Source organism: Ischnura elegans, chromosome 1 (assembly GCF_921293095.1).
Source record: "Ischnura elegans chromosome 1, ioIscEleg1.1, whole genome shotgun sequence".
NCBI classification, from domain to species: domain Eukaryota; kingdom Metazoa; phylum Arthropoda; class Insecta; order Odonata; family Coenagrionidae; genus Ischnura; species Ischnura elegans.
Window position 1 is genome coordinate 13,331,018 of NC_060246.1, and position 22,943 is coordinate 13,353,960.

At 38.7% G+C, this 22,943-nt stretch overlaps 1 protein-coding gene across 2 annotated transcripts in view; it reads right to left on the reverse strand.

Moving 5' to 3' along the window:
- The window catches only part of LOC124155873 (HEAT repeat-containing protein 3), a 42,321-nt gene that overhangs the window by 13,873 nt on the left and 5,505 nt on the right, over nucleotides 1–22,943 (reverse strand). Inside the window, exons 8-10 of one of the 2 annotated variants that reach the window (XM_046530045.1) lie at nucleotides 20,839–21,025; nucleotides 19,792–19,925; nucleotides 149–264 (exon numbers count right to left, since the gene is read on the reverse strand). In XM_046530045.1, the coding sequence (XP_046386001.1) occupies nucleotides 149–264; nucleotides 19,792–19,925; nucleotides 20,839–21,025 (437 nt within the window). Of the gene's footprint in view, nucleotides 1–148; nucleotides 265–19,791; nucleotides 19,926–20,838; nucleotides 21,053–22,943 lie in introns of both variants that reach the window. The other variant, XM_046530036.1, reaches the window with a different exon arrangement.

Consider the following 22,943-nt stretch of genomic DNA (forward strand, 5'->3'; position numbering starts at 1 on the left):
TAATAATGTAATGATATGTTTATTTCCATTGGATTCTCTCATCTCAGTTACACTTCTATCGCTCACTCTGTGTATCAATGACAAAGCAGTATCACTTGGTTTGGGTTTCAGGGTGTGCCTCCCATTAAATCAAATTGTGCATGCATACCTGCAATTGAGACATGGATATTACAGCAGCAAACGCCTTAGGGTCCATCTTGAACACTCTTTCAGACATGGCTCGCATCGCACCAGTAGCTGCCTCCAAGAGCGTTTCATCCCCAGCTATGGGAGAAAAGAAATAGTTTCAGAAATTTACTGAGAAAGGATGTTTCAATCTTTGAACCTTGAAAAAGACATGATTACCCAAATCTTTGCACTAATTTCATCACTTGAATCTACAATCAAACGAAATATAAAAACTTTAAATATACACTACTAAAATAAACTATTAATTAGCTATAATACTAACTATTAACTACAGTGGAACCTCGTTAAAGCGAGTACGGGCTATAGCGACACTCCCGCTATAACGAGAGATAGCCGATGCACCCTCAATTGACCCTATAATAAGCGTGTTAAAAAATTCGTTTTTACGAGACCCTTTTGGTGTTGGCTCTCGCCATAGCGAGGGTTTCACCGCCGGAAGACTTTCATCAAGACTCCTTAACCTCTGTAATTGCTAGCGATCTCTTAGAAATGAAGTTGATGGAGTGCTCAGTCTCAAATTTATGTGGTAAACTGTCGTTCGATAAATAAGTAGTTAATTTTGGTGAAAATATTGTGGCATTAGCATTCGCGAATGCTTCATCTTCTTTTGTTCCTCGGGCGGCAGAAAGCAGTCGGCAGCATACCCCCACGTTCGTGAGTTGCGTGAATAGAAAGCATTTGATGGCAGGCAGTCACCATGGCCAAAAAAACACCAAACACGTCTAAGCGAGAAAATAAAAATAAAGGAGTAATATGAGAGTGTCGAAATTAATTAATCTTCCTATTCGCTCTGAAAATTAAAAAAAAACAAAAGCGCCCAAAGAATGCAGACGATGAAGAGTTATAAGGAGATTTGTTCGGGTGGTTTTGCCCATTCAAATCTGCGGGAACTTCTGAGAAAGAGGCTACGCCCAAGCCTAAAGCGGATTATTTCAAGGATAGATTGCGAATCGAGAATTTTAAGAGTGCGGAAGGTTGATTATACTAATGCGAAGCACCAAAGCGTTATCTCCCCTCATAATTGCTGGTCATGCCTGCGGTGTAAACCCGAAGTCGAGGAAGAAAGGACTCCGATCATAAGTATCTTTAGAAGTATTCCCCGCGTCATATAACATAGACGAAACAGAACTTTTTTTACATACAACTCCCCGAAAAAACCCTTGCAGTATGAGGTATTTCTTGCAATGATGCGGTAGGGTAGGTAGTGCGCCTTAGCGATGATGTAGGATGTACGAAGCAATGATACTCAGCGTGAATTGTCCGGATGGACGTATTTATTCTCCGTTGCGGATTTACAAGGGTGAACTATTCGCGTCAGTGGTCGGAGTCGTACTGGCGCTCTCTTTTGTCACGTGGGTAGCCGAGCATCCCCTGGTGGCCGCTGGAAGAACTCACAGAACAACTAACTCTCGTTTGCAGTGCCGTGGTAAACTCGGTGTGTTATTTAAAATACGTCGCGAGCGTAACACTCAAAAAGAAACTTTTTTTCAATAACGGCAATTTTAATCACATAATTTTTCAAGCTTAGCAAACTTTTTACCGTAGATGATGAAGATATTACATTATCTGATAGAAAAAAGTCTTCCAAGGCGGCAGCGTTATACAACCTTCCACCGTTTTCGCCTGTAGAAACAAATGTAATGCGTTATTTCACTTCACTGCCGCTTAACGTACAGAAACAATAAACATACACCAATGGAAACATTTGAGGCATTAAATAACCGCGATACTGTTTCATCAGTTAATTTTTGAATTTTCAGTGGAAAATACCAAAATAATAGAATGATTACGTAAATGAACTAATTAAGTGCATAGAAAAATGGCTTCGTCGGTTGTGAATTGGCATAATGATTGACGAAACAATGCTTTCCATGATTTTTATTCAGTGCGGCGCTTATAAATTGTTTGAATAGTTAGTCGTTGTTTGAGTAAGGAAATTTAGTGATGCAAAAAAAAACATCGCCTTTCGTCTGGATTTATGCTTACGTTTGGATAGATGTTTATCTGTCGCCGCACCATTCCTGTTCCTGTATATCTGTTCGCAACAGGTATATTGGCTATTATTTGCTACACCTCCGGTAAAGCGACAATTCGCTATAGCGAGTGTTTATTAGTGCACCGTGGGGTGTCGTTATATCGAGGTTGCACTGTATAATACTATTAATAAACTATATTAAATATCTCATTAATGTCAGCTCTTGTGAAAAATTTGGTGCATCAAGTTTATTGCTAGAGCACATTCACTCATGAAAAATTACATGTAACATCAAAACACAGAGTTGTAGTTTTGAAAGATATGTTTCATCACTGCATCCCACTGATAAGAGGTCTTCTCTTTGTAGTAGACTCTCATAAATATGAACAACCTTATTACGAAGTTCTATTTTTTACAAAACAAACCATTAGTCCTGATGAAAAGAATAATCCAATCTCCAGTAACAGAAATGTTATTAGGAAATTGAAAACCTCTGTCCTGGTCCCAGTGGTTACAAAAAGAACTTTATTGCAGTGAAAACTCCAGGGTCCCCACTCTACCTGAATAATGAAATTCACGGCTTTTTCCAGGTTTTCACGGTCTCAATTTCGCTAAATTCACGGTCCGTTAATATGCCAACAATAAGAAAATCACTGGCCGCATATCAACAGAAAATTAACGTACGCGACAAACCCCGTGAATGTTAACGCCGCAATGAAAAGTGATATCTGTTATGACGTGATCTATTGTTTGCAAAATTCAGGGCCGACTAAAGGACTAGCCCAACCGCGCTCATGCCTGGACGCCGAATACCCGTCGGACCCTCTTCCGTCCGGACACCCGAGGTCCTTTTTTAATTTCCTTGCCGAGAGATTGTTTTTTGTGCACGTTGTTATTACTGCACATTAACCGAATTTCCCCCACCCCAATCTTTCTTATTTAACGGACAATATTTTATTTAAATTGTTTATAGAATATAATAAATTGATTCTATCTTATTTAACGGAAAATATTTTATGAAAATTGTTTATAGAACATAATAAATCGAAAAACAATTCCATACACCGTATTAGCACAAATCTAAGACGAACACGATTCTAAGGCTATCCTCCTATTTTGGAACTCCACTAGGGGTCATTCCACGTCAAATCACCCAGAAATTTTCAAAATGACACCCACCGACTCGGATTTTAATGAAATTTTTGTCACCAGCTACTATCACCTATCTAATAACCCATGTAAAATATTTCCACAACTTCTGCCGTGTCCGCGAGATCGCCTGCTTTACCCTGGGTTCGGCTCCATTCAAGTTAGAGCTTGATCAACTTAAAAAATTTTGTGTGATTGATTACAATTCACCTCAATTTTAACCAGAGGTGGATCCAGGATTTCTTTCTGGGGAGTGGGGGAGCACAAGCAAAGCCGTATCCAGGATTTTGTTCTGGGGGGGCATAAGGATACCTCATGATACAAAACGAGCGCAATGATAATGTGACCGTATTCAAAATCTTGCATATTTTTTAAGTGTCTGGGGGGTATGTGCCCCCGTGCCCCTCCCTAGATCCACCTAGGATTGTAACGTTAAAGCCTCTATGCCGTCGCGATATAAACTGCTACAACGTCGTTCCATTTTTCCCAGAGCAACAGTATGAAGGGAACATGATTTGCCTCTGATTAGAGAGATCGATTCAGTTTTGGTTTCAGGGTATTACGATAGCAGAGAAAAGAAGTCATTACATTGCCACTTTCAAAAGAAAAGTTATACAGTGGAACCTCGATCTATTGTTCCCGCATTGATCGTTCGCCGTTTCTGGTCCCAAATAAAGTTCCTTATAGACATTGTAATTTTTTCCCGCATCTATCGTTCCCCAAAGTATCGTTTATCGCATTGATCGCTTGAAGATTGCGGTTCCAACGCATAATTTTCCTGCATCCATCGTTTGACGAAAATGAGACGAAATAAATACAATGTGTCATTTATGGCTAATAACTAGGGGCACCGAATTTTCGCGAACCGCGAAATATAACGCGAAATTTTCAAGGTTGCGCGAAATTCACTTTTTCCACGAAATTTCGCGTTCAAGCACTTTTTCTGCGAATTTGGCGCGATATTTTCCACCGTTGCCGGTAAAAAATTACTTTAAGTTTTCTTAAAAAACCGGTATCAAGAACCGAGCGCATAAAGTCGGTGCTTTGGAACCGGCTCGGAACTGTTGCGAGGATTTGAATTTGGCGCCCAAATCCGAAATGGTTCGCAGCGTATTCAAGGCCAAAAAGTAAAAAAAAAAGTTTTGAAAACGCATATATTACTTTCCGATTGCATGGCGTCAATGTCTTTCTTCTTTTGAGAGTTGCTCCCTAGCACGCGCATTTAAGGGGTCGTCAATTTGTCGCTCTCGCCAAAATTGTAACATTCTGTAGTCGCTGCCACGTAGGCCGCTTTCAAACAAGCTGACTTTTCGCCTGCAGCCGGCCACGGCACGGTGACGTTCTTTCAACATACTATAGATCTATGGATGTCTTCAAACGAGTCGAATCACACCGTTGCGTTGACGGCAAGGCGCCCATTTCAATCCGGCCCGGCGATGCTCCGTCTACGGCGTGAAATATAGGCTATGCTACATTGAGGCCGCTTTCAGACGAAACGACTTTTCACCGGCCGCCGTTCACGTGAAATTCGGGCGGCTTTCAGACGAAACGACTTTCTGCAGCGCCGTGTGCTGTGCCGTGAACGGCACCAGCGGGAAATCGTTTCGTCTGAGAGTGGTGTTAAGATTGATTCATGTGTATGTACAGCAATTCTGCGATATACGAGCAAGATGCGTTTCGAGAGCCTATTCGTAAGTTGATAAACCTATGCAAGCCGTCGAGAAGTGTGGTTATCCTGCAGAATGCAACCCCGCATTACAATTTTACGCTAATTCATGGCCGCTTAGTTTATGAATGTTGTCGCTGTACCGGCGTGTTGAGCAGTTTATTGTTGAGGTTATAAGAACTGCGAGAGTGAAGCATGCAAATCAGTTGTCAATTTAAGTAACAATTTAAGCTAGTTACATCACAGAATGTATTTTAATCTCACTTAGAAGTTACAAAAAAAACCTGGAGAAAGAACCAGTGGCTGCCTGATGTAATGAGACATGCTGGTCGATCATGCATTCTTAACAATGTGTTATTTAACTTTTTTACTTGGTAAATAAAATTATGGAGGCGATCTTGAGTTTTTTTAACAGACCTTTCTTGTTAATTAACATTTTTCGTGAAATTATTTTCATTCACTTCTTGTGGTTGTTTAATTACCTGAATTAATGGCAAATTTAAATAGAGTTCATCCTTGGAACCGAGTATCGAGAACTGACGGGGGAGAACCAGAACGGTACCGAGAGCCGAAAAAATTTAAGAACCGAATCAACCTTAATTTATAGAATTCCTTTACCCTAGTCAGCAATGCACAGTTTGGAAAAGAAAATGAATCTTCGCTTAATAGTCTCAAAAAATCTGTGAAACTTTCCATGTGTGAGGTCCTGAAGCAAATAGGATAAAGACTAATATCAAGTTGTCATTCCTTGTATAGTGACCCAGGGAGGAGCATTATTACAGCCATGGGAAGATAATTTAACTCAAGGTGTATATTGATAACTGATGTGAAGGACTTAGACACAATTGTTGCTTATGTCCTCATATAATCATTAACAGAAACTCAAGAACTTTTTGGCTATTCTGCTTTGAAGGATTCTGTTAGATCAGTTCAGGAAGAAGGAAAAGAATTTTCAGTACTTCCACTAATTCTTGCCCTTTAAAATGATTTTTCCCCATTTTGTAGAAAATTTTGTGAAAACCCTGTGAATACCTGTGGCAAATGTAGATGCAGGAAGAGGATTTTCCATGCATGGAAATATAAATAAAAGAACCACTAAACTTCCAAAAATGTATAATTAAAGTCAAGTTTGACCAATGGATCTCAATTCTAGTAAAATAAGGATTCAGCCAATTTTAAATTCCAGAGTGTGAATAATCTCAGAGGGCATATTAAAAAAATATAGATAATTGACAAACACATATGTTTGCCTCTGCTAATAACGACAAGCGCATAGTTGGAATCTTCCCCAAGAGATGGAACTACCATTGGGAGAAGCTCAGTGCCGTGGGAAAGTAACATTAGCGCATTTCCCAAGATCCGTTATCCCCCTTCCATTCAGCATTCGCCTCCCCCCTTCTGACGCTTTCCTCCAGGAAAAATGTGTTGATATTATATTTTTTGTGTAAGACCTTAAAGACTTTTGTTATCAATTTGTTAAGTAAAAACTATAAGTTTTTTACATCATGCAGGCCAATGAGACAATGAAATTTAGACCAATCAAAAATATTCCCCATATATATAAATCCCGCATTTGTCAAGCGGTATGCGGTTGAAATACATACATACATAGCAAAAAGTGTTTATGATGTGTATGTAACAAATGCTTAACTTATTCCTTTAGCATTTGCTTTGACCCTTCTTTGTCATGGTTTTTACCATTAAAAATATATTTAAGATGCCAATAAACATTTATATTGGTGATTATTGTTCTTGGGATAAAAAACAATATTTGTGACGAGTGAATTTTTAAGACGAAACTGTATTTTTTTATGACGAAATTGCAGTTTTATGACGAAATTTTAAACTGAAATTGACAGATTTTTATGACGAAATTCACAGTTTTTATTCACCGATAATCTTTGCCTCTACTAATAACGACAAGCGCATAGTTGGAATCTTCCCCAAGAGATGGAACTACCATTGGGAGAAGCTCAGTGCCGTGGGAAAGTAACATTAGCGCATTTCCCAAGATCTGTTATCCCCCTTCCATTCAGCATTCGCCTCCCCCCTTCTGACGCTTTCCTCCAGGAAAACGCATCATTTCACATTTCTGAGCCATTTGGACTCTTTTCCCCTCAGCTGCCACAAGCCAAGTATTGTTATTAAAAAAATTGTATGAACAAGAGCCACATTCACTAGACTACATGTTTGGTCTTAGATTTACTGACCAATATTTCAAATACATATATCCTCATGAAGGTATGGATACACTTATACTTATTATCTTACAGTACGTGTCCAAAATCCCTCTCACGGGGGCAGAAAAAAAAGTAAAACCTGAAATACTCATAGTAGCAGTCAAAACACCACCATTTTTATTTCACAGTATATTGGAGCACATATTAACCTTCAATTAAAAAAAAAAATTGGATGAGTTAACTGCTCTGCCTTTTGGTGATAATTCTGAAAATATTAAGTAATGTTTTTGAGCTAAAAAAATCGGTTAATTAACAACTGTTGACATCATTTTGGCTAACATAACAATGCAAGGGGAATAAAAGACATTACTATGGAAGCTATGCACTTGGATAGACAATGGGTCAAAATTTCATTCAAATATATTATGTGGTTTCTGAGTTGTGAATTTTTACCCTTTGCCCTGCACTCTGGAATTTGACTCCCACTAGTGCCACTTCTGAGCAAACATCTCAAACTTTGACTCCACATATCTTGCAAACTATGAGAGTGAGAGTGGAAATATTTTACATGGGTTATTAGATAGGTGATAGTAGCTACTGACAAAAATTTCATTAAAATCCGAGTCGGTGGGTGCCATGCCTGGGTGAACTGACATGGAATGACCCCTAGGGAAAAATTTCCCTTCATACTGTTGCTCTGGGAAAAATGGAACGACGTTGTAGCAGTTTATATCGCGACGGCATAGAGGCTTTAACGTTACAATCCTAGGTGGATCTAGGGAGGGGCACGGGGGCACATACCCCCCAGACACTTATAAAATATGCAAGATTTTGAATACGGTCACATTATCATTGCGCTCGTTTTGTATCATGAGGTATCCTTATGCCCCCCCAGAACAAAATCCTGGATACGGCTTTGCTTGTGCTCCCCCACTCCCCAGAAAGAAATCCTGGATCCACCTCTGGTTAAAATTGAGGTGAATTGTAATCAATCACACAAAACTTTTTAAGTTGATCAAGCTCTAACTTGAATGGAGCCGAACCCAAGGTAAAGCAGGCGATCTCGCGGACACAGCAGAAGTGCACCCGGCAATTGATTGGCACGCACGCTTTACCTGCTGCCTAAAATGGCAATAGTTTTTCACTTAAACACAAAATTAAATAAGCTAAATAACTGTTCAGGTATTTTTGACGTTGATTTTTCGTTGTATTGCTATAAATATTAGGTGGCAAACTCAGGTATCCATAATTTTTTCCAACGAATATTATGCAACCCGATTGACGTCGAGAATTTTGCATTCGATTTTAAGACGAACCCTCTTTTATGCAGGAGTTAGGAGGAAAAAAAACCTTGTGTTATATAGGTGCAAATAGGTAAATTATAATTCACTTGGTTTGAAATATACAAAGACATAATAAATACCTGCTGAAACATGTTATTTTCACTTTCACTTTACTTTATCACTTGTCAAATATTTCACACAAACTTTCCGGTTGCGACGTCAAACTGGCAAGTCCCAGGTCGACGCATGCGAAAATCGTGTAATGCTGTGTTGCCATAAGCGGATATCTTCTCTCGTTTTCAGGCCGCAACGCGCAAGAATTAGTAACGTCGCTCCGAAAGCTCGCTGTCGCCCGGTTCAAACGCAGGGAGAGTAGTGTCCACAGCGCATAGCAGGTTGTAAGGTTAGCGGTCTTCCAATCAGAGGATTGAGGGTGTTGAATAAACGTTCAAATTTTTCGACACAAATGCCATCTAGATTTAGTTTCGAAAGTGGTCGCTGCAGCCAGTGGGAAGCCTAATTGGATGGAAGGGGGAATAAGCAGTGACCGAGGGAGGGGAAACCAAGACAGTCGAGGAAAGTAAACAAGCTGATGAGAATGGGGAAGTTGCATGAAATTTTTTTCATCGAAATAATATATGATTCTTATAGCAATTTTCAACAGGAATCCATTTTCACCGATCAAACTTCTCGTAAACCATTGATTTTATCATGAAATTCATTTAAAACAGTGAAATGCGTCTGCAAACGCGAAGTTAGCTCTGATTGTTGGTGACGTCATTTCTCCCTACGGCGTTTTCGTTTTGCATGTACGGCCGCAGAAGCTACAATGAAGCAGTCGTTGAGTAAGTGAATATTTCGGTATTTTTTTAATCCGTGTTTTCTCTCAGACATTTTATGACGTTATTTAGTCACGTCAAGTATATTTTATCCATTTTCTGTATTCGTAGACCAAGAATATATCGAATATATGCGAAATGGAAGACGATTTCGTGAAAAGGCTGTTGCGATAATCTCCCAGAGGTGAATTCCATAATGATGGCATTATATTTTAAAAGTAACCCAGACTTTTTGGCTGCAGAATTTAGAGAAGTGAAGGCTTCGCGGTAAGTTTTTCTAATTTATTATGGCATTACTGGACCAGCTTTTACGAATACAGTAGTAGCTACTCGGCCTCCGTTGAAAATTTCTGCATGAAATTTTGATGCATCAAGTTAGTGCAAATATAGTTTATATGGTAGAAGTTATGATTTTTTTCCTTCTGTATGATATCTGCTTTTTGATTCAGTATGTTGTGAAATGCTTTCTGCGCACAGATTTAAGGTAATTTTTCTGTACACATTACGCACATCATACTATGTGCAGTTTTAAGGTGTGTTCTGTATGCATACTGTCTGAAGTGCGTACAGGTTTTGACAGGTTATGAACTTTTGTAGCCGCTTTTATAGTGGCTGCTTAGCGATAGGCATAAGCATAAGATAATACAGCTTTTAATGTTAGCTATGAAACTTCTATTAGGAGCCTACAAAATAATTATAAGCTCTATAGCAAACGTATGACAAAATTCAATCATTTATGTTAAATAGTATTAGGTGCGCAACTAATCTCTCGCTGTTTTTTAAATGAAAAATACATCTTTATTTAAAAAAATTTTTTAAATGAATCATTCAAAGTATTTTCCGTCGCTTCCTAAAAAATTTCCCCATCATTGAGGCAGAGCCCGAATATCGTTATGGTAGAAGTGATTGTCTTTTAAAGATATCCTCTGTTCCTGCTTTTTTGCACCAAACGGTTGTCAATGCAGGAATGAAGGACAAGCAACTTGTATTCCCTGACCTTTCTTATTACTCTCTCCACATGGGTCCTAAAGCTTTCTATTTGCTTAGTTAGCTTAACTTCATCTTCAGAGCTCTCTACATTCTTGGAAACTCTTGGTGGTCTAATTAACTCTCAAATTTTACCACTGAATGAGTGAACAGTTAGTTTGAACGCGCGATCTACTTTTACCCCACAGCCTTTTAGAATTTGCTCAAGAAATCCAGTTTATGCGAATGACACTATCTATTGCCCGGCCACCATTACCCCTCGAAATGAAATTTTCTAAAGAAGAATCATATGATTTATTTTTTTTTATTGAGTTTAGATAGAAATATTTGAGCTATAAACAATTCATTGATTTTATAGTAATGTTAAAAATGATTCCTTTTGAAATAATTGCGTTTGAAAAAACATTATTTCTATTTTTCTTCACAATCAGCAGTATAATGCACTGATTAGTACTGTAAAAAAACGGATTTAGAGTATCCTTCGCAATTCACTTTTTTACTTTATACCTATCGCAGCGTAATAAACTAAGCGCAATTTGTTATACTGATCGCAGTAAAAAGAACTTATCCATACAATAGAAAATGTCACTCACTGCAGTGAGTACTGATCTATTTTTTTATGCTCCAATCCAGGTTAAACTTTGCCAAATTGGGTTACCTGGCTTTTCTATTTCTATTTCTAAACAATCAATAGTTGACTCTACATGTGAAGGCGAGCAGGAAAGAGAATTGGCGTATTAAGCAACATCTTATTTTTGTCAACCCAAAAAACTAGATTTTTCAAAAGACTAGCCACCGGAATAATGGAAGCAGAGAAATATCGTGCCGCTGTCAAGGGTGAGACATTGAGATCTTCTAGGCTAAAATATTGAAGGATTTGTTGAGTCTAATTTTCCTGAACATAGCAATAACAGGTAACCCAGTCTTTCCTGATAGCATATTGACATTAAAATAATTTTCACAATCTACTCTTAAATACAATGCTGCCTTTTTTACAAGAAAAACACAATATACTTGACCCTTTGGCTACATATCTCCCTGTCTGATTCCATGTCAGTCACTTATCATATTCATTCGAGAAGTAGCAGCATTGGCGGAAAGAGGTTTCTTTTCTGAACACCAGCAATTTTTGATTCTGGTTTCAATTGGTATGACTTTTCCTGACCTTGACTTTCCACCACTTCCTCAGGTTGTATTTCCTCCTATGGCTCTAAGTCAGTTGATTGGATGAGGCAGTGATTATTCATCAGTGAGTTTATTTCAAATTATACACTGCAAATATGGTTTCGAGGGAGTTCAGTTGGAATACTATGCATGTGAATCAATTGATTTCGGAGAGAGGGAGGGTAGCCTACTGTATGTACCCTTTAAGTATTCTTATCATGATTAATCATTGACGAATTAAAAACATACAATAATTATAAGACATCGGGTACTACTAGGGCCGTCAACCTACGATAACTCAGCAAAAACAGCATGCAAGCGACAGGCGAGTACTGCGCGAACAAGGCAACTGCACGTCCTCCGCACCACACGCTCAAGTCATTTCTCAAGCATAATTCTGTCGTAATTACTTAAGGTAAAGTGATCTTGAGGTAAAGTGAAAGGTAAAGACAGAACAAATAACAATTCTAGAGAATTTTTCCGTTCGGTGAGATATTTCAAACAGGGTTTTAAACCTAGAACATTTGGGGTCAAAGGTAAAGATGGTAAAATTACCTGTAACCAAAAAGATATCCTTAATATATGGAAGGATTACTTTAGCAACCTCCTTAATGCGGGCAGGATCCCAGCAGAAGAAGAAGATGAATTATATATATATCCTCAAATACAGATCCAAGATCCATCTGAGGAGGAAGTATGCAACGTGATAAAAGCTCTAAAAAACCACAAAGCTCCTGGAGAGGATGGTATACCAGCAGAATTCCTCAAGGCCGGGGAAAATGCTCTCTTAAGAAAGCTGCATGCACTAATAGTGAAAATATGGAACGAGGAAAAAATACCAAAAGAATGGAACCTCTCTATAATAGTCCCGCTGCATAAAAAAGGAGACAGGTTAGTATGCAGCAATTATCGGGGAATATCTTTAATAAACACGGCTTACAAAGTACTGTCCAAAATACTGTATAACAGAATACAGGAATACTCGGAAGAAATTATAGGAGAGCACCAGACAGGTTTTAGAAAACAAATGTCTACGATTGATCAAATTTTTATCATTAAACAAATCTTATCAAAGTATTGGGAGTTCAATAGAGATGCGCACCTCCTCTTTATTGATTTTAAGAAGGCGTACGACAGTATCAACAGAAACCAAATGTGGAAATATCTCAGGAGAATGGGAATCCCAAACAAACTAGTCAAACTGGCTCAGATATGTACAGAAAACTCAAGTTGCAAAGTACAGATAAATAATGAATTTTCAGAAGGTTTTGATGTAGTCACGGGGGTACGACAAGGAGATACACTCTCACCATTGCTTTTTAACCTGTCATTAGAAAATGCACTTAAAGCCGTAAAGGAGCAACAACCGGGGATTGAAGTCGGCAAAAAGATAAATCTGCTAGCTTTTGCAGATGACGTGACCTTATTGGCGAAGGATGCAAATGGGTTAAAAACTCTTGCAGAGTCTCTGATAAAAGAAACCAAAAAAGTAGGATTAGAAATTAGCGAAGAAAAAACAAAATACTTAATTGTTGGTCGACACGCAGAAAATATAGAAGCAGAGGCTTTAAAAGTCCAAAATTATACCTTTGAAAGGACAACAAATTTTAAATACTTAGGAGTAACCATAGAACAGGAAAATAAAGAGGAGGTAGAGATAAATGCAAGGTTACTTCTCGGGAACAACTGTTATTGGGCTCTTAAATCATTGCTAAAATGTAAACTTCTGTCAAGAAAAACTAAATCAAAACTGTACAAGACAATAATACAACCAGTAATACTCTACGGATCCGAAACCTGGACTTTAACAAAAAACCAGGAGAGGAAATTGATAGGTTTTGAAAATAAGATCCTCAGAACAATATATGGTCCTATTAATGAAGATGAAGTATGGAGGATCAGAACCAACAAAGAGCTCAGAGAATTATATACAGATCCGGATATAATAGCGCAAATAAAAAGCAGGAGATTAAGATGGGCCGGTCATGTAAAGAGGAGAAAAGATGAGTCCATGCTAAGAATGGTATCTGAAAATCAACCCCGAGGAAAACGTCCGCTTGGGCGACCCCGACTAAGATGGCAGGACCAAGTGAAAAGGGACTTAGGGAAGATGAGAGCAGATGCAGAATGGATGGCGGATAGAGATAGATGGCGACATGTTGTTGGTGAGGCCAAAAACCTCCTGAGGTTTGAGTGGCCACATAGGTAGGTAGGTAGGTAAAGTGATCTTCACGAACAAATCCCGTCGTTTTCGTCGACAGATCGTTCTTCCTCTTCATCGCCTTAACCCACTTCTTTCTTCTCGCTTTATTATTCGGCATAAGTACGAATATTTTATTAGAATTACGAGATGTATTTGAACGCATAGGCACCACGCAATATTTATTATTCGATATTATAAACAGCACTTCACGTAGGTAAACATACCGTCTTCCTGGCGTACGTATACCGCAACAATCTCCTAACTCCACGCCTCGGACGTTAGCAACTCTGTTTGGGGAGAAATGACGTCACTCCTCTTGGACACACTACTTTCATTCGCACCCCCCACTCCTCCACTTTGACCTTTAATATCTTGAAAACTAACGCTTGTTTTGAAATTTCCCCTGGTAGATATTCTTTCCTATAGGTTTACTACATTTTGACATAGTTTTCAAAAAATGTGAAAATTCCCCATTGGTGTCATATTTCAGGAGGGGGGAGAGAAAAGGCCTGCGCTGGGGAAAGATGTTTTTTTTTCTTCAGGCAACATTCGTTCCCACGCTATTCTGACCCATGCGACGATGCTCGCCACAATGAATAGAAGTGCGCTCGCTACTAACGAAGTTGAAAATTTCTGGGAAGGTATTATTATCAAGATTGAGAGATTTTTAAGGTTTTAGGACGAAATTCACGGCTATTTCCAGGTTTTTTCACGGTAGACGAAATTCACGGCTAATTCATGGTTTTAAGGTTTTCACGGTCGAGTGGGAACCCTGAAACTCTCTTAAATGAAACTCAAGGGACCGAAATTTTGCCATTTCGTTGATCGGGAGAGTTTGTTCCCCATAGGTGATTCGCACGATGCATCATCCTAGGGGCAAGAAATTGAAGAACGTCTGCTAGTGTATCTTCATTCTACCTTCGCATACTTCGCTACCTTGAATGAAAATCACGGGCAATAGACCAAATTAAGGAAGCCTCAGTTCGTATTATTCCATCACCTCGCATGCTTTTCAATCGGTTTTTTAAAATGTTCCCAGCGTTGCGATAAGCACGAGGGGATCCTTTCATTCTCTATATTTGAAATAGAGTACATGTACTTATGCAGTTTACACTGAAAAATTATGAATTCAATGGATTTTTACCATCACTAATATAAATTTAAGTCAAAAGCACCAATTATAGCTTCATTCCCATGAAATTTAGATCGCTCTACCATAAGGACACGAGTAGCAACTTTCGTCGACCCTTTAAAATGCGCAGTGAGTGGCAGCATTCCTTCATAGTAGTCAAATCAAGAATACTCTATTGCAATATTTGTGGTCGCAGATTAATTACATCCATTTGGCAAATCAAAAACTCCGCTAAAATGCGAAAGTAATGCTGCTTCGTCGAAGAAATGATCCCTCAGTCGAAAGGTAGCAACTTTGCTGGTGCAGTTAGAGGGAAGAAAATAATGCGAACGTTTCTTATTGGAAGTCCTATATTGGGAGCCGAGCAGCGATCGAGGAAGAAATCTACTTTCCCCCATGAGTGCATCAACTCCTGCCAACCACCACTGAAATAATCCCGCTGTCATTCATGAATTTTGCTACACTTTCAAAAACAGTTTATTGCATTTTGTAGCGTTTTTTTATTTTCATAATGAGCTAGATGACGATGAAATGTAGTGAAACACAGTTATATGACAAAATACAGAATATTTTAAATAATTATGTTGTAGAACAATGATAAATTAAGGAATAAGACACATAAAGGCGGAGGTGTAGCTTGCCCGCGCCCACTTGTAGTTCGCGGCCACGTAGTCCTAGCCAAGTAGCAGCTGGCCAGTCGCTCACATGCTTTAAGTGGTGAGTGTTGGTGGAGCATTTGAAATGCGCTCGGCAAAAAATGTACGAATTTTGCCTTCCAAAAGGCAAATTTTGCATGAAAATATCATAAAAGTCCAGTCATCGCATCTATATCGCATTTATTTCCGCACATCGCATCTACATCGCATTTGCAATTTGCAAGCATCTCTAGTAATGAGGCATTTTCTATTATGTCCCTGGGATGCAGTGTTAACAATTTCTGACCGTTAGGCAAGAATTTTCTACAGTATTGATTACCGAATGTCATACTTAATTGCGACCAATGTCTTCATGCATTAACCCACAGCCATCGAAAACCTTTTCCTCTAGAGAAAATCAACTACGCTCCATATGGCGTTCCAACATCAATACAATAAAGATAACGTCTAAAACAATGGTTAAATGTTGACTTTCATCGCTTTAGCGTGAATATTTTTCATTTTTGAGAATTAATCCAAGATTGCAGCTAAGGCAAAAATTTCTCTTAGTTTTGAGAAGCTATTGAGATAAACCATGAGAATGGAAGATACGTTATTGCTAAGTCATACCAAGATAATTAACACGTTGCATACGGATGGTGAGAACTCTCGTCATTTTTTTCCTGAATGTATCGGATGGATGACGAAGATTCTCGTCATTTAGGCGCGTCAACCTAAACAATTTTAAAGCGTACAATACGTATTTGTTAGTACGTTTTCAGTTGTTGTTCGTTATTCATAATGAATTGATGCATCATAACGTTTGATTGGGTAAAGTTATATTCTAAACATTAGCTTTTTAACCATGTTTAAACCAAAGGCATTACGCCCTATTAGGCACATTTTTCCAATCTCGGCGTTCCTAGGAATTTAAATACCTCGGTACGCAACGTGTTAAGAGAGGAAATGTTGACTGCCATCTTCTAGCGCACATGCTGCAAGTATCTTCTGTAATTTAAAGAAGTTATCCAAGATGGGCAGTGCGCCGCTCGCTGCGGCGAGTTCAAAAAATGCTTCTCAAAATTGAGGCGTTGCAATTCTGTAGAGAATCCTAAACAACCGTCAAAAGAATGTGATCAAAGTACATAGCTCTAGATTTCATACCTTTGAGGGTGTAAATATTGGGCCATTGAGTTATTTTACAAAAGTCAGCATTTGCATTTTTTTCAATTCACCGTGAGTTAATGCTGTAAGTCGGTGGAAACACACCACAGTGAAGGATATGGTTACGGTTAATAACAACGATTCTGATTTGCTTATTCAGTGGAAGTCTATGATTGATCCTCCAATGCTTTGAATATTAAAATTTTCATATGAAAATAAAATTTTAAGCAGAAAAATTGGCTATTGAGAGGTGAATTTCACCAGATCGCACCACAATTTCATTTCGTTGATCAGGAGTTTTTGTAAAAGAGGAGTTCGTTCATCAGGGTTTCTCTCTACTGCATTTACATAGCAATTGGAGAGACCTAGAGCATTTGTTCTTTGAATGGAGTTTTTCATTTAGTGGGAGTTTGTTAAGATGAGGTTTTACTGTGCTAATATCCATGGATAAGCAATGGCATTTAGGGTGATACATATACACTACGCTACATTATAATCATTGCTCCATGTTTAAGTTATCTTTGTGCACTGTGCCCAAGAGCATCAAGTATGGTTCTTTCTTCGGTAGGAGATACTTCAGTATGTACGCAACTTCATATTGTAAGCTTCATTCCTGTGGAATCATAGTGACCCACTCATTACATTCACCATTCGATTTTTATTAACACGTTGCGCACAGACGGCAAAAATTCTCGCCATTTTTTTCCCGAACGTTCCGGTGACCCACTCATTACCCCTCGTAAGAAGGCCGCACAGTATCCTCTTTTAACGAACATTCGATTTAAATTAACTATAAAACTTTCAAAAAGTAAATCCCCATGCTCAGAATATATGGCATTTCCGTCAATCTAAACCCTTAAAAATATTATGCATATAGAAATTACCAGGTTATCTACCCATAATTCAAAGTTTGAAACAGAAAATTACACAAAGTCATATTAATTGGGAGCAATATACGTACACCGATAATAGGGACCCTGAAATTTTGCAAATAGTTTTTTTTGCGAATTGCTTTTTAAGAAGCTAAAAGTTGTTATTTTGGTGTTTAAACCCCTAATAAATTAAAAATTGACATTTTAACGTTATCGAAACTCTCTAACTATATATAACTTTTTATTTGTTAACAGTATTTGGCTTTTAGAGCAAAATTTTGCACGAAATTTCACATTTTTAAACATATAGTACGACATTTTGCGAAAAAAACATGAAATTCTATAAGTTTTATTTTGATGCCTGTAAATATGCATCATGAAAGTCATTGACCCATTTGGTGGAAAAATGTTTGCATTCTCATGGTGTGAAATTATTACTTACATGACTACGCCACTATCATCAGTCTGATAATGTGCGTCACCATGATATATACATATGTCTCCCTACATCCCATTTATGGTGGCAGGGTCGGTGCGCATCATTTTTGTCGTGCCGCAGAAATATGACTCACATAGTATTTATCCTGAAAGATTCTTCAGAAAAGTTGCCATTCGAGCAATTGTGCTTATAAAAGATGGTTTCATATAGCCTGCGCATAGCATTAATGGGACCAATAACTTGGCTAGACAAGAGTACATATCTCAAATGTCTTAGCGGCTGAGTGAAGAGACAAATAAAGTTGTCCATCAGATGTAATCATTTTATTCTAAGAAGCTGTGACCGACGGGTCATAATTACTTCTCAGGTAGACAAAAAGAGTTATTTAAGGCTAAACTATCGAATTCACTAACTGATGTTGAGTATATGTTGCCGACTTTAGATATGACTCCGGCACGACGGCATTCACACTGCAGCCAACTTATTCAGCACCCGTGGGGGAGGGTCGCCGGCATGGTGGGGTGGTAGAAAGTACGAAATACGGACGCACTAATGTTTCCGTATGATGTGACGCTTTATTTTTACCGAAAGAAATTTTAGACAAATTAAGTCAGGCAAGCCGGCATTGTCATTTTGAATAACGCCGGCGTGGCGGGGAGGTACCTACAAAAAACAAGTCTGGGCAGGCAGATATTTCCCATTCTCAGTAATCTCTGGATGAACTAGTGTCACCACATGTTTATAGTTAGAGCAGAGCTACTGTCTCTACACAGTGGAAACGAAACCCTACGGCGGGCTTGCGAGGATACACTCCTAGGGCAGGGCCAATAAGCGCAAGCTTTTCACCTCTGCACCGCAGAAGGGGGAGGACAGGAAGGAGAAAGGAAAGAGTCGCCGCCGCGATAGGAGCCCGACGACGCCTCGTGGGACGGGATAGGGAAGGAAGGGATGGGACGAGGAATCCCGCACCGTCACAGAGGCGGGTGGGTCCTACCATCAGCGAAACCAGACAACAGCCATTGCTATTCTAACGATTTTGGAGGATTATCCTGTGAGGAAGAATAATCCAACGATCAAATCGTTAGATTACTGTCTCTACACATTATGCTTTGAATGCACAAAGAAGCAGTATTAAGGAAATTGGACATTGAGCAACCCACACAACACCATCCTCACAGGCTGGGTGGCCATTGAGTCATCTTAGTAATGACCTGTATTTTGCGTATATCACAGAGTATTTTGTTTACTATCAGTAAAGATTAAAAAGAATAAGTTAGAAAAATCGATTTATGTCTCTAATACAATTCTTTGTTTGCTTAAATTGAGAAGTACATAAATATTTTTTTTCACTGCTGGGGCATGAAATTAGCATTTTAGCACTGCTGGGGCTATGATATTAACACCGCTTTCCCTCGATTTTAAATACCACTTTTCAGGGTCACTAACCATTAACAGGTGGTTGCCCATCAGTTGTGTCTAACCCATGAAAATATAAAAGGAATGATATTACTGATGGTGATCACATTTCAATAAATGCAAAGTAATAGGTGAGGAATGTGATGAAAGCGAGCAAGGAGATACTCAATGCATTCCCGATAAATAGCACATTGAATAGGTCGCGTTTCATATGACGAGTGCTGCATAAAAAGCAATGCCCAGAGGCATAAAGGCTGACAAATTAAGCATTACTGAGGAATTAGGTAGTTCTTTCAGAATAATTATTCAGGATATCAAAAAATTGAGTTGTGCATTTATATAACGTGAGTGAGGTTTTCAAGGACTCAAGAATGCAATTGGCACATCTCTAATTTTATAGAAAAACTTGCATTGCAGTCTTTCATTAAATAATTTTGAAATGCACCCTGATACATTCACTACAGCTCACTTAAACTCTACAGCGATCATCTTACTCACTCTCTTGACAAACCAAGCTGGCAAGCTTCTCCAACACAGAGAGAGCCCCAGGAAATCCGCTCAAATCGTCATCGGACACAGCAGGCAATACATTCTGCAGGCAAAGAAGAGACCTGCAGCGAAGTATACTAACCCTGAAAGTATATTTTTAAAATTAATGCTGATAGGAAAAATGGAAAACAAAGGTGATGACCATCACTTCGCAATAAGAACAACTTTATACCATGGCTTGATCTGAGAAGTTTCCTGTCACATGCGCAAACTTGTCCAAGATGGATGAGATGTGAGGTTTCACTATGAAAACAACAATTAGGCAGAAGACAATAATTTAAGCAAGACACCTCATCTCAGAAACCATAACTCAGGTAAATTTTAACCGAAGTAAAACTCCTGCTATTATAAAAAATTAAGCATGTTGTCTGGTTAGGCCACATGATCAACAATACAGTGGAACTTGTTTAATGTGTTCCTCCTCGGCACGGCAATTTGTTTTGGTCCCGGTACCTTCCGAACAAAACACAGGCAAAACTATTTGGTTAGCACATTTTCAATAGTGGCACTTTTCTGGATAGTACGCTCAATAAATTGCCATGAAGCAACCTGAAAGTCATTTCCTAATATCTTCTGAAGGTGACTAAACCTCTCAATTCATAAGTCACTCTATTATTATCAGCCATTGACTTTTTTACCACATTTCTCATACCATGACCATGGTGCATCCAAATGCATTTCTCAATGCAAGGATCATGTGCATCATTACTTGACAAAGGCTAAGGGAGCAGACAGTGATTTGGATCTCCACGTGATGCTTAACACAAAAATACTTGACCTCAGCACAAGAAATAGAAAGCAGGCTACATTAGATTAATTTTAAGGTGAGTTTTAACTGTAGAATATAAAAGTCTGCTTGTAATAATATGTAAGCGTATTATTAATTGTCGATCAAAATCATTACATCAATTGATACGGTTTCATTCCAAGAACAAATGTGAGAATGGCTCTATGGGCTATTTTTAATGCCACCCAATAGAAAAAATAAAAACTTGCCTGGACATTAGACTCTTGGTCTCTGGATTAGCTTCCAGTTTGCTCCACACAGACTCATCTTTTTCAACTTTCCTAAAGATATTATCCATTGACTCCTTTTCCCAGAAAACCTCTTCAACTTCAGGAACACTACAGTTGTATGCACTGCCATTGCAAACCTCTTCATTCTCGGGAAGATCTTCGCACTCTGAATCAATCCAATCATCATCCTCATCTGTAATATTATGCAATGATACCATGACAAGTTATTATTCAAGAATGCAGAATAAAAATGGTTTGAGAAGAGGGGTGGAGATGGTAGGATACTAGAAGCAATAGCAGGGGATAAAGTTCCTGACTGACTGTAAGATGTTTGATATGCTTGATACAGTAAAACCTCTTTACACTGTAATGGACGGAACCAAAATATGGGCAATTTGATGTATGGAGGTTCACTATAGAGAGGTTTTAGTGATAGGCACCATTTTTTCATATCCTTTGAAAATGAAATGCACTACTGTCTTTTAAACCATTGAAACAAACATGCATGCACCAGTGAACAAATATTTATCATTTAATAATTACAGAAAGTGTGTGCTATCGCATGATTTTTACCATGATTCGAGCAAAAATGATGTGATTTCTCTCAATTCAACAATCACTTGAAATGATTAGGATACAGTGAGTCCTCGTTTAACGTCACCTACCGTTCCTGAAAAATGTGACGATAAACGAAATGACGTTAATCGAAGCATAATATCCCATAAGAAACAATGTAAAAATTGAATATCGGCTCCTAGACCTCACAATTCCCACGTGAAAAAATTTTGGCGTATCATATCTGGGGCATTTTTTTACGGTGGTAATGCAAAACTATGGCATAAATACGAGTTCCTGTCTTCATCGATGAAAATAGCAGCAGTGATGTGAATCCATCTCCGTTTTTGTATCTTCCCGCATTTGCTTTTCGGCTTCGCTATGGAGTGCGGTACAATGAATGGTACCAGACGCAACAGACAGGGGATCCGGAGCATCGGTCCATAGAACCTACGTTCGCTACGAGAATTTCTTTTCGGACCGGTCAGGAGCGAAATCAAAATGGCGGAAATGATCGAGGGCGGGCAAACTGGGATTATGAAATCGAAGAGATGGTTTTAATTGCGAATTGAGGCCGGCGGGCGTCACCTGGGCATCATCATCGCTGAAACATCGTCGCAGTAACTGGAACCAAAATTATTGTGAACATAGTTATCTTGAACATTCTCGTGGAAATGTCTCTGATGCCAAAATTTGCCAAAACCATAATCGCAATTAACAATATACACACCGTTTTACAATTTGAATAGACTGACCGCATTACCGCCCACGAAACAAGCAACCTGCAACGCTTGCCGATTCGCCTTTTTTCTCGCGCGAAATTTAAATTACGTGACGTTATCGCGAAGCGAAGGAGCGATAAACGAATCACGGTCTTAAAATTTTCGTGACGCTATCGCGAAATGACGTTAAACGGGGTGACATAGAACGAGGACTCACTGTAGTTGGATACCTTTTTTCTTATTTACTGTTAGGTATGCTGTCATATAGAAAAAAATGGCCACAACTAATGACTAACGTGAAAATTACAGCATATTAAAGGCATATAAGAAAAGAAAGAGTGAAACATTTATTGCTGAAAATGTCAACTTTTTCCCACTACGTAATCACAGCTGCACTAATCTCTTGTTGCCTCGGTACGATTTGCAGAGGCAGTTAAGCCGTCTCTGGGGTATCTCCTTGGTATGATAAGTGGAGGTTTTACGATATAAAGAGGTTCACTACAAAGAGGTTTGCTCATAAATTTACATGTAAATCAGACGGGACCGTAGGGGTGGTATGTATGGAGGTTTATGATATAAAGAGGTTCACTACATAGAGGTTTTACTGTAATTAGTGATCCACTTTATTTGATTGAGATAGGGCAACCATGATGTCATTTTTCTTTCTGTAGCATGGACGCCCACAGATGAAAGGCAAAGTGAAGGGAGGTGTAAACATAGGCCTTTGTGGTGGGTGCTCAAGGTATTATGAAACACTATTCGGGAAAAGCACATCAACCAGCAAAGTGTAGCCCTCACCATATGCAG